The following is an 18,451-nucleotide window of genomic DNA, read 5'->3' on the forward strand; positions in this document are numbered from 1 at the left end:
TGTTGCACAGTAACTGGCCTGTGTAGACCCTCCTGGCATGCACTAAAAGTTTGAAAGGTGACTACATTAGCACACACTAGGGAACTTTTAGTGTACGCTAGTAGGGTCCACACAGGCCAATTAGTGTGCAACACACTAGAATTTAACACCCCACTGGTGCAAAATAATGCACTGTGTAGAAAAAGCCTAAGTGTAATTAGGACTATTCTTACTGTAGCACTTTTACTTAATGAACTGTAAATTCTTAAGTCAGTAGAGAAATGTATACCAAAGCCTTATGTACTCTAAAATTCTGGCATGCTGTGGAACCCACTTTTACGGTGTTTTGCCTTGATTCCAGAACATAGTTAAAACATACATTGGCAAGACAAAACCACCTTGAACACTACCACATAGCAACTGGGTCCCACAATATGGCATATTCTTATATATTGATATGGCTAACAAGAATATCTAGAATTATAACAGTTAATACAAACAAAGAATTTTGGAAGGGATAAAAACCTTAAGCCAATCTCTAATAAGGATTAGGCTGAGACCTTCATGAGGACAGATTATATCGTATCTGCCTACTGTTGGATTTTTGCATTGAGACATATGGTGCTGTCCACTGCCAGAAACAGGTTTCTAGACTAGATGGACGTTGGGTCTGATCCAAAATGACAATTCTTATGTTCCATAGTATAGAGGGGCCCTACAAAGCCACAAGGTAGTAGCAACTGTTGCACATTTAAACTTTAGCATAATTATGTTGCCACACTAATCAAATATTCAGTGTGGTGGTGCCTCACTTGTTACCAGATTGTATCTTTCCCTCTGCAGCTGTGTAGCTACAAGTTCTAACCCTTCATGGGGTTTCTACTGAGAGTTTCTATAAGGTGATTTAGTACATAAATCTCGCCTACCAAGGGATGGTCTCCTTAGATAAACATACTTCTGCTTATCTGTTAGGTCAACACAAGCTGAAAATATATCTCTTTTATTCGCCTTCCCGTCTAGCTAGAGATTTACTTCAACTTCAAGTATGGATTTAAATAAATTGCCAAATTACAGTAACGAGCACATAGGCTTAATAATGTGGTATATAAAAGACACAGTGATTGTACTAATGACAGGTTTTGTCTGTGTACATACATTCTTCATACTTTTAGGAACATTTTTTTTCTTTGTTTGCAGCTGACTTTTTTTTATTGCACCTATGTAACCATTTTTCTCTTCCAGAAATGTTTTGTTGGGGATTAAAAGGGGAGAGGGTTTGAGAGTGGGAAAAGAATTTTATAAAATTAAACAAAATTACCTTCACCTTTTCTCAGATCAGTAACTCTGTATCAGCTATTAATAAAGAATTAAAGGAGGAGTAATGTAATTAATGAAAATCAAGATGGGTTTATGGAAAATAGATCCTGTCAAACTAACTTTATTTCTTTTCTGATGCGATTGGTTGATAAAGGCAAGAAGGTTGATGTAATATACACATAGACTTCTGTAAGGCGTTTGACTTGGTACCACATGACATTTTGATTAAAAACAAGTACAATATAATATTAACATGACACATTAAATGGATTAAACGCTGGCTGATTGATAGGTCTGAAAATATAATTATAAATAGGGAATAGTCATTGAGCAGGCGTGTTTCCAGTAGGGTTCTGCAGGGATCAGTTCTTGGCCCTACACGATTTAAAATTTTTATCAATGACCTGGAAGAAAACATAAACTTATCAACGATAAAGTTTGCAGATGACACAAATTGGGGGTGTGGTAAATAATGAAGAGGACAAGTCACTGATTCAGAGTGATCTGGATCACTTAGTAAACTAGGTGCAAGAAAACACTGTGCATTTTAATATCGCAAAATGTATATATCTAGGAACAAGGAATATAGGCCATACTTCCAGGATGGGTGAGACTATCCTGGGAAGCAGTGACTTTGAAAAATATTGGGAGTGGTGGTGTATAATCAGCTGAACATGATTAGTCTCCGAGTGCGATGCTGTGGCCAAAAGAGCTAATACAATCCTAAAATGCATCTCCAGGGGAATCTCGAGTAGGAATAGAGAGGTTATTTTACCTCTGTGTTTGACACTGGTGCGACCACTGCTGGAATACTGTGTCCAGTTCTGGTGCCCACAATTCAAGAAGGAGGTTGATAAATTGGAGAGGGTTCAGAGAAGAGCCAGGAGAATGACTGAAGGATTAGAAACATGCCTTATAGCAGGAGGCTCAAGGAGCTCAATATATTTAGCTGAACAAAGAGAAGGTTAAGGGATGACTTGATTACAGTCTGTAAGAGCCTAGATGGGGAACTAATATTTAAGAATGGGCTCCTCAGTCTAGCAGAGAAAGGTATAACATGATCCAGTGGCTGGAAGTTGAAGCTTGACAAATTCAGACTGTAAATAAGGTATACATTTTTGAATGTGAAGGTAATTAACCATTGGAACAACTTACAAAGCTTTGTGGTGTGTTCTCCATCACTGGCAATTTTAAAATCAAGATTGAATATTTTTCTAAAAGCTGTGCTGCCTAGGAATTATTTTGGGGAGGTTCTATGGCTTCTGTTATTCAGGAGGTCAGACTAGATGATCACAATGGTCTCTTCTGGCCTTGGAATCTATTAAGTTATCCAGTGTTCCTTGGAAGTTGTCTCTTCTGAAGGGGCTCTTCTAGATCCTAGGGAAGAGCTATTTTTTCCTGTTCAGTTGCTCTGTGTGACCCCTCTCATTCAGGGATTATTTGTTACTTGCCTCAGGCCAGGTGTACACTACAAGGTTTGTTGGCATAACTTACTGGTCAGGGGTGTGAAAAAACCCACTCTCCCTAGTGACCTAGTTATGTTGGTAAAACCCCCACTATAGGCACAGCTATGCTGGCAGAAGAGTGCTTATGTTAGCATAGCAAATGTTGTTCAGGGAGCTCGTGTTACTGTGCCAACAGAAAAACTCCTTCTTTTGGCATAAATTGCACCTACACCAGAGGACTCTGCTGGTATAGCCATACCAGCAAGAATTTATAGTGTAGACAGCCCTTAGTTTGAGTTCTTGCACCTGATCTTTCCTAGCTTGGACCTTGTTGTCTGTCTTTTCTCCTTCTTTCCCTCTTCCCCTTCTCATGTCCCTTCAAAGGAATTTCCAGTCCTTTCACTTATTGCTATCCAGCCCTTGCTGCTGGTCTAGAATAGGAGATTTAGCTTTTTGCCAAACCACCGTTCTCCCTCTGTACTTTGTCCAGCAGGTCCTTTCATAATTGTCATCCCCCCCCCTCCCCCCCGCTGAAACTGCTGATATCCTTATAATGTGTTCCCTGAAGGAAAGCTGTTGGCTGAAGTTCCCAAGCAACTGGAATATCGTAGCTGTCCCTTTAGCGTAATGAGGACATGTTGGTTTTCCAAGGAATCATAAGCTACATTGTAAATTATGTATGTGACACATGTGGAGACACAGGATTGAGAATCATCTTGTTCAAATGTTGGCATTGCACAATGTAATGTTAAGTTGTAAGCAGGGCCGGCTCCAGGCACCAGCCCACCAAGCTTGTGCTTGGGGTGACACCTGGAGGGGGGCAGCGCGGCGCTCCGACTCCGGCCGCCGGGGAGAGCAGAGCTGCAGCGGGCTCGCCGCCGGGGAGAGCGGAGCCGCGGTGGGCTCGCCGCCCTCCCCCCAGCACTCTGGCCGCTGGGGAGAGTGGAGCCCCGGCAGGGCTCGCCGCCCTCCCCCCGGCACGGTGGCCGCTGGGGAGAGCGGAGCCCCGGCAGGGCTCGCCGCCCTCCCCCCGGCGCTCTGGCCGCCAGGGAGAGCGGAGCCCCGGCCAGGCTCTCCACCCTCCTCCCGGGGCTCCGGCCGCCAGCAGAGCCGCGGCGGGCTCGCCGCCCTCTCTCCAGTGCTCTGGCCGGTCAGGGAGAGCGGGCCCGAGGCCGGGTTCGGCGCCCTCCCCTGCCGCACTTGGGGGGGGGGGGGGGCGGGCGGCGGGAGGCTTTTTTGCCTGGGGCGGCAAAAAAGCCAGAGCCGGCCCTGGTTGTAAGTAGTGGTTCCCAAATGTTTAGGCAGCTCTAGCAGTTTACTTAAGTAAGACTTTGATTGGACAGGCCAATACCTGCCTTCATTCCATTTAGTTAGGTGAGCTCTGACCCCCCGTAGAATTTGGGATGGTTGGAACAATCGAAAACTTTTTTGTAGGACGGAGAGCACCCAGATTAAAATAGTTTGGTAGTAGCAGTAGCACAGTGGGCCCCAGTCATGTATGCCTGATGGAACCAGCACTGGGGATCACTGGTAGCAAATTTTCAGAACAGTGGTGGTCTGATGATACGTCACTGAATATATCACCCTGAATGATTCATGGTCTGATCAAGCCTGATTTCTGCTGAGATGGGTTATTTTTGGATGTATCCCAGCATGCTGTAATTAAGTTTCTGATTCCTGGATGTAGTCTGCGATGGCTCTTCCCAGCTTGCCTCCACCTTAAGTGTTCAGTGTAATGTAGGTTGGTACTAACTAGTGCTCCCTGATGGTACTTGGAAGCTTCCCTGTCCTGAATCAATTTCGGGTCAGTGAACACTAATTTTTGTTCTTAAAAAAGGTGGATATACTTATTTAATGAAATATTGATTACTGAATAAATTGTGAGACCATCTTAATGAAATAGCTTTTATGAAAATAAGGAAACTGAAACAGTAGCACTTCTTTTTGAGTGAAGTTGTGTTTTCTGTAGATTAGCCGGAATGCAGTTGTTTGACCCATTTGATTGACAGAGAAGTATCTCATAAATCCATACCAGCCAATCTACAGATAATAAAAAGCTAATGTAAAAGACAGCCACACATTCTGTGAAAACAGTAATTTAAAGGAGACTTCATACTTTGATTAAAATAGGTCCTTGGATTACTCTCCTTTTGAGATCTAAAATAGAGCACTTTATCAAGTCCTATATTATCAAAAGTAAGTGCTACTTAGTAAGAGTGCATAAAATTATCATGATTGAGCTATGGACATAGCCTTGGGAAAAGACTTGGTGGCATTAGAGAAAAGAGTAAAAGTCATAGTGAGGCACAACCTTCCCCTCCACCCCTCAAGTTGTACATATCTTTTGCCTCCAACAACCTAATATTTGGATTTTAATGCAAACTATAAGAGCAGTTCTGATTAGTCTGGAACATAGGATTTGTCATGTTAGAGTCTGGCTTTTGGAAACCATAATGGCTTTTCAGATAAAAATATAAATCTTATTTTGTGAGAGTTTGTGGGGATGTTGAGAGGTGTACCTGTGAAACTTCTGACCACCCTGCGGTTTTAGAGCTCTCTCGGAATCCACTAGTCTAGTCTTTCCTGTTGCTGAGTTCTGTTAGCCTTCTGTGAGGTTTAACTCTCCCACTCAAGTTGTTTGTCAGTTTGATTCACTGGCTTAAATGCGAAATATCCCAAAAGTCACAAATATATTCTTTTTGAATGGGTTAACCGCCTCCTTCCCTATCCATTCTGAAAACATTGGGAGTGCAGCAAGTCTAGCCTTCATCGTACCAAGAGCATGTCTACATTGCAATAAAAAATCTGCAGCAGTGGATCTCAGAGCCCCTGTCAATTGACTTGGGCTTGTGGGGTTCAGTCTGTGGGGCTAAAAATTGCAGTGGAGGCATTTGGGCTGGAGTCTGGGCTCTGAAACCCACCCCCCTCACAGGATTTCAAAGTCCAGGCTCTGGCCCGAGCCCGAATGACTACACTGCAATTTTTAGCCCCTCAGCCAGATCCCCAGGAGCCCAAATGAGGTGACCTAGGATAGCCGTGGGTCTTTTATTGCAGTATAGATGTGCCCTGAGTAGCTGAGAGTGGGCAGAGCCAATTTTAAGGTCAGTAGTGTGATGTTTGTTTGTTTTGTAATTAAGGATGTAGAGACTAAGTATTGGTTCAAATGTGTAAGGCTCTAAGGTACAACTTTTTTAAAACTACCTTTTATCTTAGAACAGGGGTCAGCAACCTTTCAGAAGTGGTGTGCCGACTCTTCATTTATTCACTCTAATTTAAGGTTTCGCATTCCTGTAATACATTTTAATGTTTTTAGAAGGTCTCTTTCTATAAGTCTATAATATATAACTAAACTATTATTGTATGTAAAGTAAATAAGGTTTTTAAAATGTTTAAGAAGCTTCATTTAAAATTAAATTAAATGCAGAGCCCCACGGACCCATGCTCAGGCAGTGTGAATGCCACTGAAAATCAGCTTGCATGCTGCCTTTGGCATGCGTAACATAGGTTGCCTAACCCTGTCTTAGAACTTCTCAAGATTGAGCAGACACTTCCAAAACTTCAGTTGTCTCCTGAAAGTTTATGTATTTATATGATTATATATCTTTGAAAAGTGCTTTACAAAAATTTTCTCCAAACCAATGCCCATAATAAAATGTATATACACCTCTACCCCAATATAACACTGTCCTCGGGAGCCAAAAAATCTTACTGCGTGAGATTAGGTGAAACCGCGTTATATCGAACTTGCTTTGATCCGCCGTAATGCACAGCCCCGTCCCCCTGGAGCGCTATTTTACCGTGTTATATCTGAATTCATGTTATATCAGGCCGCGTTATATCGGGGTAGAGGTGTATTAATAGTATGATGCATGAACTGTGCTTTGTGACTTGGTTCCCACAAAAATATGCTGTAATTTTTTTAAGATCACATTTAAATTGATACGTCAATTGTCAGTGTGACAATAAATGTATGCATATTGAAGTCAGTGGGACTGCTTGTGTTTAAGCATATGCATAAGTGTTTACAATATTGGGCCCTTAATGTACAATAACTATAATTCTCAAAGCAGATTCTTCGAAGTGTGCATTTTCAACACAACTCTTAAAATGACTGTTGTAGTGCAGGCTGATCACCCTTATGTAGTGGGTGTCCATTTATTGAAAGAAGGGGCTAAGTATTGTGTTATGGTAAGCAGGGATGGTGTCCCTTGCCTCTGTTTGCCAGAAGCTGGGAATGAGTGACAGGGGATGGATCACTTGATGATTGCCTGTTCTGTTCATTCCCTCTTGGGCACGTGGCATTGGCCACTGTCAGAAGATAGGACACTGGGCTAGGTGGACCTTTGGTCTGACCCAGTATGGCTGTTCTTATGTTCTAATATGATTCTGCAGCCACAAAAAGCATACATCCAGGATGCTGGTAAAGAGGAAGGAATTGATGAATGGATAGATGTGGTGGGGTTTTTGTTTTTGTTCTTGCTGCTCACCATTTCCTAGTAACTTTTTAAAAAGGAGGTGGGATGCTATACAATAATTTCATAATAAATGTTATATGACTAGATAAACAAAAATCTCAAACTATAAATAGGGGTTCCAGGCTTTGAAAATGTTACTCAATAATATACCTACATGGCTAAGGACTAAGTTTGCTATCTCATTCCCTGGTGAAAAATACCCGTGCTTCCATGCTCCCGGCAATTTAGGGTCAGCTAAACGCTTGAGCCCTATTGACTTCAAGATTCCTGCTTGCGTTGGTCAAGTCAGCGGCTTTTCCCTAACCCTGTGGTGTCCTATGTAAGGATAAAAGGGACAGGAAAATGCTCAATCTGTGGAGTGGAAAGTGCTGTGTGTGTGTATTCGTCTGGGGGAAGAGTAGAGACTGTTGCAGAGAAGAAGGAAGGAGAGAGAAGTTTGGTGTCCCGACACCCCAAGGAGAGAACAGAATAGTTAACCCCCCAAAATAAACAGTTAGCATAGTATGCAATCAATTCATCTATTTTGCTCTAAATATATGTTGATTAAGGTCTCCTGTGAAAGCTTGTAATGTTCTAAACTTAGTAATCACTGTGAGATATATATGCCAGCTATACTTATGAATTTATGTATTTGTGTATATAGAAAACTGTTCTCCTAATCTGTGGTGTATCTTCAGCTCCATCTCATAGCAGGATGATGAGCAGTCAGGGAAGGGCACCTCCCAAACCAGTTGTTTACATGAAACAGGCTTCAAGTAACTAACTGTTGTCCAGCCCAGGAAAAGACAATCCTCTTTGAATTGATGGTTTTTCTATTCAAGGAACTTTTTAATTTTTATCCCAAACAGGTCTCTGGGGCGCAAACTGCATGGAGTGTGTGTGCTAAAGTAAGCTAGTAACAGGGGGGGGGCAGTTTCACTCTTTTGGGGGTGATGAGTCAGAGGGGAACGGGCTGAGTGTCTGGTAAATAAGAACTCTGGGAGGATGTATTTGGGGAGACCTGGGGTGGAAGGGTTGTTGGGATCACCCTGCAGAGAGTGATCTGGTGAAAACGAAGATGATTCCTTATGCTTGGCCTTATGGACAGGCTATTGGTATCAGGGAATCGAACCACAGCTACACGTCACAAAGGTCCCCAAAGTTACAGGGCAGGTGGTGACCGAGGCTCTTACTAGTCTGGGTGGACCCCAAAAGGTCACAAGCGAGAGTGAAGAGAAGGTAGAAACTAAAAGGAGGGAGAGGACACAATGGAAGAAAAAACAGAGAGGGATAAAATGAAGAACAACATAGATACATTTTGACACACTGGAAGATAGGAGAAAAGGTATGACCGAAGAAAAGGGAGTGTTGGTGACAAAGTTTAGAAGTGAATAGACACTTAGAATGTCCCCCAAAAGTTACAATTAAATAGGAAAAGAATCACTGTTTATATGTATGAGTATATATCTGTATCCTAGCCACATAGATACTTCTAGCAACCAGCTCTGCTCAAGATGACACTTACCCCACATGCGTCAGACCAAGTGGGTATTGACCCACGAAAGCTTATGCTCCAATTCATCTGTTAGTTTATAAGATGCCACCGGGCTCTTTGTTACCCTTACAATGTTGCCTCTGAAGAGCAAGTATTTTTATCTTTGGAAGGCACCCAGGGGCAAGTGGTTATGTGTTTTTATATATATATATAACTTAGAGAATTTTTTCACTTGACCAGAGCTCGGAGAGAGTTCCTACAGGAATATACCTCCTCTTCTCCCTGCACACCCTTGACCCTCCCTCATCCCTCTGTCTCCTTGATCAGTATTTAGTATGTTGGTCAAAATATATTGTTCTGCTTACAGACACCTAAACTCCAAAAATAAACACCTTGGCCATGAGGGTGTGTATTGTAAGGTCCTAATGAGGTAATAAATATGCATACAAGCCAATGCACAAGTCTCTTACTAGGATCAATACATGCAAATGATGTTTGAGAGATACTGAGGGTATGTCTACACTACGGGATTAATCCGAATTTACAGAATTCGATTTTGGGAAAAAGATTGTATAAAGTCGAGTGTATGTGGCCACACTAAGCACATTAATTCGGCGGTGTGCGTCCATGTACTGAGGCTAGTGTCGACTTCTGGAGCATTGCACTGAGGGTAGCTATCCCATAGTTCCCGCAGTCTCCCCCGCCCATTGGAATTCTGGGTTGAGATCCCAATGCCTGATGGGGCAAAAAACATTGTCGCTGGTGGTTCTGGGTACAGCCTCACCCCTCTCTCCATGAAAGCAATGGCAGACAACCGTTTTGCGCCTTTTTTCCTGGGTGAACTGTGCAGATGCCATACCACGGCAAGCATGGAGCCCACTCAGCTCAAGACAGCAGTCATGAACATTGTAAACACCTCGCGCATTATTGTGCAGTTTATGCTGAACCAGAACCTGAAAAACTAGGAGAGGAGGAGGCGGCTATGGCAGCGCGGCGACAAGAGTGTCAAGGACATGGACACAGAATTCTCTCAAACCGCGGGCCCCAGCGCTTTGGAAATCATGTTGTTAATGGGGCAGGTTCTAGCCATTGAACGCCAATTCTGGGCCCGGGAAACAAGCACAGACTGGTGGGACTGCATAGTGTTGCAGGTGTGGGACAAGTCCCAGTGGCTGCAAAACTTTTGCATGCGCAAGGGCACTTTCATGGAACTTTGTGACTTGCTTTCCCCTGCCCTGAAACACCAGAATACCAAGATGAGAGCAGCCCTCACAGTTGAAAAGCGAGTGGCGATAGCCCTGTGGAAGCTTGCAACGCCAGACAGCTACCGGTCAGTCGGGAATCAATTTGGAGTGGGCAAATCTACTGTGGGGGCTGCTGTGATGCAAGTAGCCAAAGCAATCACTGAGCTGCTGCTACCAAGGGTAATGACTCTGGGAAATGTGCAGGTCATAGTGGATGGCTTTTCTGCAATGGGATTCCCTAACTGTGGTGGGGCAATAGATGGAACCCATATCCCTATCTTGGCACCGGAGCACCAGGGCAGCCAGTACATAAACTGCAAGGGGTACTTTTCAATGGTGCAGCAAGCACTGGTGGATCACAAGGGACGTTTCCCCAATATCAACGCGGGCTGGGCGGGAAGCGTTCATAATGCTCGCATCTTCAGGAACACTACTCTGTTTAAATGGCTGCAGCAAGGGATTTACTTCCCAGACCAGAAAATAACCATTGGGGATGTTGAAATGCCTATAGTTATCCTTGGGGACCCAGCCTACCCCTTAATGCCATGACTCATGAAGCCATACACAGGCAGCCTGGACAGGAGTCAGGAGCTGTTCAACTACAGGCTGAGCAAGTGCAGAATGGTGGTAGAATGTGCATTTGGACGTTTAAAGGGTCGCTGGCGCACGTTACTGACTTGCTCAGACCTCCGCCAAACCAATATTCCCATTGTTATTGCTGCTTGCTGTGTGCTCCACAATCTCTGTGAGAGTAAGGGGAAGACCTTTATGGTGGGGTGGGAGGCTGAGGCAAATCGCCTGGCCGCTGATTACGCACAGCCAGATACCAGTGCGATTAGAAGAGCACACCAGGAAGCGCTGCGCATCAGAGAAGTTTTGAAAACCAGTTTCATGACTGGCCAGACTACAGTGTGAAAGTTCTGTTTGTTTCTCCTTGATGAAAATCCGCCCCCTTGATTGACTCATTCTCTGTAAGCAACCCACCCTTCCCCTTTGATCACAGCTTGCTTTCAAAGGAAATAAAGTCACTATCGTTTAAAAATCATGTATTCTTTATTAATTGATTATAAAAAGAGGGAGAGAACTGACAAGGTAGCCTGGGTGGGGTTTGGGAGGAGGATAGGAGGGAAGGAAAAGACCACTAAAAAAGATCAAAATAATGACAGCCTTTTGCTTGGGCTGTCCACTGGGGTGGAGTGGGAGGGTGCACGGAGCCTCCCTCCGCCCTCCCGCGTTCTTACACGTCTGGGTGAGGAGGCTATGGAACATGGGGAGGGGGGTTATACAAGGGCTGCAGCGGCACTCTGTGATCCTGCTGCCATTCCTGAAGTTCCACCAGATGCCGGAGCATGTCCGTTCGCTCACGCAGCAGCAGCAGCGTCGCATCCCGCTACCTCTCATCTCAAGCGTCTCTCCTCTCCTCATGTTGGTCCCTTGTGTCCTCACGTTGGTCCCTCCTGTCCTCATGTTCATTGGCATCTTTCCTGTACTTTGTTACCGCGTCCTTCCACTCATTCAGATGAGCTCTTTCATCGCGGGTCAATTTCATGATTTCCAAGAATATGTCGTCTCGCGTCCGTGTTTTTCGCCACCTTATCTGAGGCCTGGTCTACACTAGGCGTTTATGTCGAAGTTAGCGCCGTTACATCGAATTAACCCTGCACCCGTCCACACTGCGATGCTATTTAGTTCGACATAGAGGTCTCTTTAATTCGACTTCTGTACTCCTCCCCGACGAGGGAAGTAGCGCCAAATTCGACATGGCCATGTCGAATTAGGCTAGGTGTGGATGGAAATCGACGCTAATAGCTCCGGGAGCTATCCCACAGTGCACCACTCTGTTGATGCTCTGGACAGCAGTGCGAGCTCGTATGCTCTGACCAGCCACACAGGAAAAGCCCCGGGAAAATTTGAATTGGAATTCCTTTTCCTGTCTGGCCAGTTTGAATCTCATTTCCTGTCTGGACATCGTGGCGAGCACAGCAGCACTGGCAACGATGCAGAGCTCTCCAGCAGTGATGGCCGTGCAGTCTGTGAATAGAAAGAGGGCCCCAGCATGGACTGATCGGGAAGTCTTGGATCTCATCGCTGTGTGGGGCGATGAGTCCGTGCTTTCCGAGCTGCGATCCAAAAGACGGAATGCAAAGATCTACGAGAAGATCTCTAAAGACATGGCAGAGAGAGGATACAGCCGGGATGCAACGCAGTGCCGCGTGAAAATCAAGGAGCTGAGACAAGGCTACCAGAAGACCAAAGAGGCAAACGGACGCTCCGGATCCCATCCCCAGACATCCCGTTTCTATGAGGAACTGCATTCCATCCTCGGTGCGGCCGCCACCACTACCCCACCAGTGACCGTGGACTCTGAGGATGGGGTAGTGTCCACGGCCGGTTCCTCGGACATGTTAGGGGACGTGGAAGATGAGGAAGGAGATGAGGAGGACGAGGCAGTCGGCAGCGCTCACAACGCTGATTTCCCCGACAGCCAGGATCTCTTCATCACCCTTACAGAGATCCCCTACGAAGCGTCCCCAGCCGTTACCCCGGACACAGAATCTGGTGAAGGATCAGCCAGTAAGTGTTGTAAACATCTAAACATTTATTTTTAACAAAACAGGAATATTAACAATTTAAAGAATGGGTTGTTCATGATTAGTGTGCCCTATGCGCTTAACGGTTTAGTCATGGGCAGTGCAAGTTTTGAAAAAAAATCTAGCAATGTCCGGTTTTCAGTGATTGTCCTGCACAAGCCGCTCTACTGTTTATTCCCTGCTACTGCAGCTACAGTAAAATGCGGTCTATATGTCCGGGGATAGAGCAGTAGTCCTCCTGGGATATCTCCACGAAGCTCTCCTGGAGGTAACTTGAAAGCCGTTCCATGAGGTTCCTGGGGAGAGCGGCCTTATTGGGTCCTCCGAAGTACGAGACGTTGCCGCGCCACGAGACTATCACGTACTCGGGAATCATTGCTCTGCATAGCAGGGCGGCATACGGCCCTGGTCTTTGGAGGCTTTCCCGGAGCATTCTCTGTCTGTCGCTCTCAGAGATCCTCATCAGGGTGATGTCGCCCATGGTGACCTGCTTTTAATTAGGTAGGGGAATGTTAGTGTTGGGACTGCTTTCCCGTTCCTTGACAGAACTGTAACCGCTGGTTTTTAGCCACGCGGTGGAGGCGGGAGAGGGGCAGCCGAAAGGGATCGTTCCCGGGGACAGCCGTGAGGGGGTGGGACAGGGGCAGAGTTCCCGCTTGCCGGATTGCTGGCTGCAGGAACTGACATAGCTTTAAATGTGAAATGAGGCCAGTGGTAATCTAAAAGTTTTAAACTGCCACAAGTGTACAGCTTACCATGTCTGCCTGCAACAGAAATTCCGTTGTGCTGCCCCGCTTCTCAAATGTGCTGTGCAAGACCCCAGGCACTGAATGCGAAGGCCGAAAATTCGACCTTGTGCTGAGTGCGCATGTGATAGGTGCTGTGCATGGTCTTGTTCACAGAGAAGGACTATGTTCTTTGTTCACAACTACATTTTTCTTTCTGAGGAATTCACTCCCTTTTTCCCATTTCCACAGCCCCATCTGTGACTGTCTCACAACCTAGCCTGGAATCACACTCCCAGAGGCTAGCGCGGATTAGGCGTAGGAAGAGGAGGACACGGGAGGACATGTTCTCTGAGCTTATGGCCTGTTCCCAAGCCCAGGCAGCACAGCAGACCCAGTGGCGGGAGAACTTGACCCGAATGCACCAAGCCAACATGGATCGGGAGGAGAGGTGGCGGCAGGAAGACCAGCAGGCGACTCAAACGCTGCTTGGACTACTGAGGGAGCAAACGGACACGCTCCGGCGCCTTGTGGATGTTCTGCAGGAACGGAGGCAGGAGGACAGAGCCCCGCTGCAGTCCATCTATAACCGCCCTCCCCTGCCACCAAGTCCCATACCCACCTCACCCAAAGTGCAAAGAAGGAGAGGCGGCAGAGTCCCTGCTAACTCTCACTCCACCCCTGCAGAGAGCTCTAGTAGCAGAAGGCTCTCATTTCCCAAAATTTGAACAGTTCTTTCCTTCCCGCCTGACACAAGCCCCCGTCCAAGTTTCACCTCCCAATGCCATGTGTAGTTGATAATAAAAAATATGTTTCTGTAAACTACTGTTTCAATCATGTTCTTTTGGAGGAGGATGGGAAAGGGGGTTGGTAATTGGACAGGACAGTCACCTTTGGCAGGGTACATAGTCGGGGGCAGGCACAGCAGCAGGGCACATACACAGTGCAGTGATGCAGTGACTAGTTACCCTGGTTAGTCTGGGAGGTTGTTTTCATGTTATGTGGTGGGGGGTGGGTTGCTCTGTGACTTTGTGGCAGGGGAGGGCAGTTACAGATCTTAAGCGGCGGTCCTTAGGCAGGATCACAGAGCCACACAGCAGGGGATCTGTAACCGTCCTCCCCCTGCCACAAAGTCACATAGACCCCCCCATACACACAGTCCCGATCAGGAGGGGTGACAGGCTCCGTTGAAACAACCATCCCACTGCAGCGGAGCCTGTCAATCCTTGAGTTTAGAAGCTGCATTCGCGTCACTACACTACACCCGCTCCGCACCACAGTCTGCGTCCCAGTTTTAAAAAATTCCCGCGAAAACAGTATTAAAGAAAACGGTGTGCTTTAACAAAGTTGAACTATTTTTATTTCGCAACGTGTGTTGGAAGGGGGGTGAAGGGGGTATGTAACTGGATAGGATAGTCAACATTACCTGGGTAAAGAAACGGGGGCAGGTTTAGCTTCTCAGTACACAAACTTTAAAGTCACAGGTTACCCTGCTCACTGAGGAACTTTGCTTTCAAAGCCTCCCGGATGCACAGCGCGTCCCGCTGGTCTCTTCTAATCGCCCGGCTGTCTGGCTGTGAGTAATCAGCAGCCAGGCTATTTTCCTCAACCTCCCACCCCGCCATAAAGGTCTCCCCCTTGCTCTCACAGAGATTGTGGAGCACACAGCAAGCTGCTATAACAATGGGGATATTGGTTTCGCTGAGATCACAGCGAGTCAGTAAGCTTCTCCATCTCCCCTTGAGACGGCCAAAAGCACACTCCACCACCATTCTGCACTTGCTCAGCCGGTAGTTGAAGAGTTCTTTTTCAGTGTCCAGGGCGCCAGTATAGGGCTTCATGAGCCAGGGCATTAGCGGGTAGGCTGGGTCCCCGAGGATGACTATAGGCATCTCCACATCCCCAACAGTTATTTTGTGGTCCGGGAAGTAAATACCTTGTTGCAGCCGTCTAAACAGACCAGAGTTCCTGAAAACACGAGCGTCATGAACCTTGCCCGGCCATCCCACGTAGATGTTGGTAAAACGTCCCCTGTGGTCCACCAGTGCTTGCAGCACCATGGAAAAGTAGCCCTTTCGGTTAATGTACTGGGTGGCCTGGTGGTCCGGTGCCAGGATAGGGATGTGAGTTCCATCTATGGCCCCACCGCAGTTTGGGAATCCCATCGCTGCGAAGCCATCTATGATCGCCTCCACGTTTCCCAGGGTCACTACCTTTGGCAGCAGTACATCAACGATTGCCTTGGCTACTTGCATCACAACAACCCCCACGGTAGATTTGCCCACCCCAAACTGGTTCGCGACTGACCGGTAGCTGTCTGGCGTTGCAAGCTTCCAGAGGGCTATGGCCACTCGCTTCTGTACACTCAGTGCAGCTCGCAACCGGGTGTCACTGCGCTTCCGGGCAGGGGACAGCAACTCACAAAGTTCAAGGAAAGTTCCCTTCCGCATGCGAAAGTTTCGCAGCCACTGGGATTCATCCCAGACCTGCAGCACTATGCGGTCCCACCACTCAGTGCTTGTTTCCCGTGCCCAGAATCGCCGTTCCACGGCATCAACATGACCCATTGCCACCGCGATGTCCTCGGCGCTGGGTCCCCTGCTTTCTGACAGGTCTGTGCTACTCTCAGACTTCAGGACATCACCGCGGTGCCGTAGCCTCCTTGCCTGACTTTTCTGCATCTGCCTCAGGGAAACCTGTATGATAAGCTGCGAGGCGTTGAGAGCGGCCACAACTGCAGCGATGGTCGCAGCGTGCTCCATGCTCGCAGTGCTGTGGCGTCCGCGCTGTCAATGACTGGAAAAGTGCGCGAAATGATTTCCCGCCGGCGCTTTCAGGGAGGGAGGGCAGGAGTGATGGACGGATGACGACAGTTACCCAAAAGCACCCTCGACACATTTTGTTACCCAGAAGGCATTGCCGGCTACACCCAGAATTCCAATGGGCAGAGGGGACTGCGGGAACTGTGGGATAGCTGACCACAGTGCACCGCTTCGAATGTCGACGCTTTCACCATTAGTGTGGACGCACAAAGTCGAATTACTGTCCTTAGTGTGGACACACACGTTCGAATTTGCAATATCGATTACAAAAATTCGATGCAAGTAAAATCGAACTACTCTCGTAGTGTAGACAAGGCCTGAGATAGCCTTCAGGACGGAGGAGGGAGGCTTGAAAAATTTGCAGGTGCAGGTGGGAGGGAAAAAAGGGAGAGAAGTATTTAAATAGATACATTTTACAGAACAATGCTTATACTCTTTCACGGTGAACAACACTATTCACATTACACAGCACATGTGATTTCGGTACAAGGTCACATTTTGCATCTTAATATTGAGTGCCTGCGGCTTTGGTGTTAGAGATCACAGACGCAGGTCGGGGCAACAGAATTCGGCTTGCATGTGGCCATGGTAAGCCATTGTCTTTCGGCTTCTGCAACCTTCCTAAAAGCAGCGCCCTCCTTTCCTACATACCAAGCAAAGCCTGTTGAGTGCTGCGGTTTTCCTGTTAACATTCAGCAGCAGAAACCAAACTTAACCCCCCCTCATCCAATTCTCTGGGATGACCGCTTTATCCCTCCCCCCACCGCGTGGCTGGTATCAGGGAAGATCCCTGCTAGCCAAATGCAAAAAGCTCAGCGCCAATGATCTCTCCCTCCCCCTCCCCGGCTTGGCTAACTGCAGGGAAGGATTTCTTTTCAGCCACAGGCAAACAGCTCAGTAGGAATGGCCACCTCTGTACCCTTAATTAAATTCCCGTATTTCAACCAGGTTACCATGAACGATATCACTCTCCTGAGGATAACACAGCAAGATAAAGAATGGATGTTGCTTGAATGCCAGCAAACACCGGGACCATATGCTGCCAGGCTTTGTCATGCAATGATACCAGATTACTTGCTACTACCATGGCGTGGTCAAGTGTCCTACCATGGAGGACGGAATAAGGCTGCACTGCTCAGAAACCTTGTGGCAAGGCTTTTGGAGTACCTCCAGGAGAGCTTCATGGAGATGTCCCTGGAGGATTTCCGCTCCATCCCGAGACACGTTAACAGACTTTTCCAGTAGCTGTACTGGCCGCAAATGCATCCCAAGTCCTCAGGACAAATTAATCATTTAAAAAAAAGCTTGCTTTTAAACCATGTTTTATATTTATAAAGGTACACTCACCAGAAATCCCTTCTATGGCTTCATGGTCTGGGATAATGCCTTGGGAGGGTACTTCAGTCAGGCTGAGAAAAAGATCCTGGCTGTTGGGGAGAACGGAGTGCTGTGTGCTCTCTGCAAGCTCGTCGTCCTCCTCCTCCTCATCTTCCCCATCCGCAGAATCCTCAGGCATGGCTGAGATTACCCCCGCCTCGGAATCCATGGTCAGGGGTTGGGTAGTGGTGGCGGCCCCCCCTAGAATTGCATGCAGCTCAGCGTAGAAGCGGCATGTCTGTGGCTCTGACCCGGACCTTCCGTTTGCTTCTTTGGTTTTCTGGTAGGCTTGTCTGATTCCTTAACTTTCACGCGGCACTGTAGTGAGTCCCTATTGTGGCCCCTCTCCATCATGCCCTTGGAGATTTTTTCCAATGTTTTGGCATTTCGTCTTTTGGAACGTAGTTCTGCTAGCACGGAATCCTCTCCCCATATAGCGATCAGATCCAGTACCTCCCTTATGGTCCATGCTGGTGCTCTTTTTCGATTCTCGGACTGCATGGTTACCTGTGCTGATGAGCTCTGCGTGGTCACCTGTGCTCTCCACGCTGGGCAAACAGGAAATGAAATTCAAAAGTTCGCGGGGCTTTTCCTGTCTACCTGGCCAGTGCATCCGAGTTCAGATTGCTGTCCAGAGCGGTCACAATGGTGCACTGTGGGATAGCTTCTGGAAGCAAATACTGTCGAGCGGCCACACTAACCCTAATTCGAAATGGCAATGTCGATTTCCGCGCTACTCCCTTTTTCGGGGAGGAGTACAGAAATCAATTTTAAGAACCCTTTATGTCGAACTAAATGGCTTCGCTGTGTGGACGGGTGCAGGGTTAATTAGATTTAAGGCTGCTAAATTCGAACTAAACTAATAGTGTAGACAAGGCCTGAGATTCTTAACCATGTTTGCCATTGTTTCTCTGTATGAATCTCCTCTAAGTAGGCCCAAAAAGAAAGAGAAGCCCTCTGATGTGGCAAAGTCTGCCAATCAGCAAACATTCTTGAGGGTTA

At 47.0% G+C, this 18,451-nt stretch overlaps 2 protein-coding genes across 4 annotated transcripts in view; both read left to right on the forward strand.

Annotated features, from left to right (window-relative positions):
• The window catches only part of AGPAT3 (1-acylglycerol-3-phosphate O-acyltransferase 3), a 140,207-nt gene that overhangs the window by 14,236 nt on the left and 107,520 nt on the right, over positions 1–18,451 (forward strand). The gene's annotated exons all lie outside the window — the stretch shown is intronic.
• Positions 1,397–14,072, forward strand: LOC135977422 (uncharacterized). The gene is made up of 2 exons (XM_065578314.1): positions 1,397–12,508; positions 13,503–14,072. The coding sequence occupies exons 1-2, from the start codon at positions 11,932–11,934 to the stop codon at positions 13,976–13,978; spliced, it is 1,053 nt and encodes a 350-aa protein (XP_065434386.1). The 5' UTR covers positions 1,397–11,931; the 3' UTR covers positions 13,979–14,072.

Source organism: Chrysemys picta, chromosome 1, assembly GCF_011386835.1.
Source record: "Chrysemys picta bellii isolate R12L10 chromosome 1, ASM1138683v2, whole genome shotgun sequence".
NCBI classification, from domain to species: domain Eukaryota; kingdom Metazoa; phylum Chordata; order Testudines; family Emydidae; genus Chrysemys; species Chrysemys picta.

Bases quoted from the DNA above. Each gene is read 5' to 3' on its own strand.
- LOC135977422 (XM_065578314.1), top strand. From the start codon at position 11,932: ATGCAGAGCTCTCCAGCAGTGATGGCCGTGCAGTCTGTGAATAGAAAG. The intron at 12,509-13,502 runs GTAAGTGTTGTA...CCATTTCCACAG, and splicing joins ATCTGGTGAAGGATCAGCCA to CCCCATCTGTGACTGTCTCA.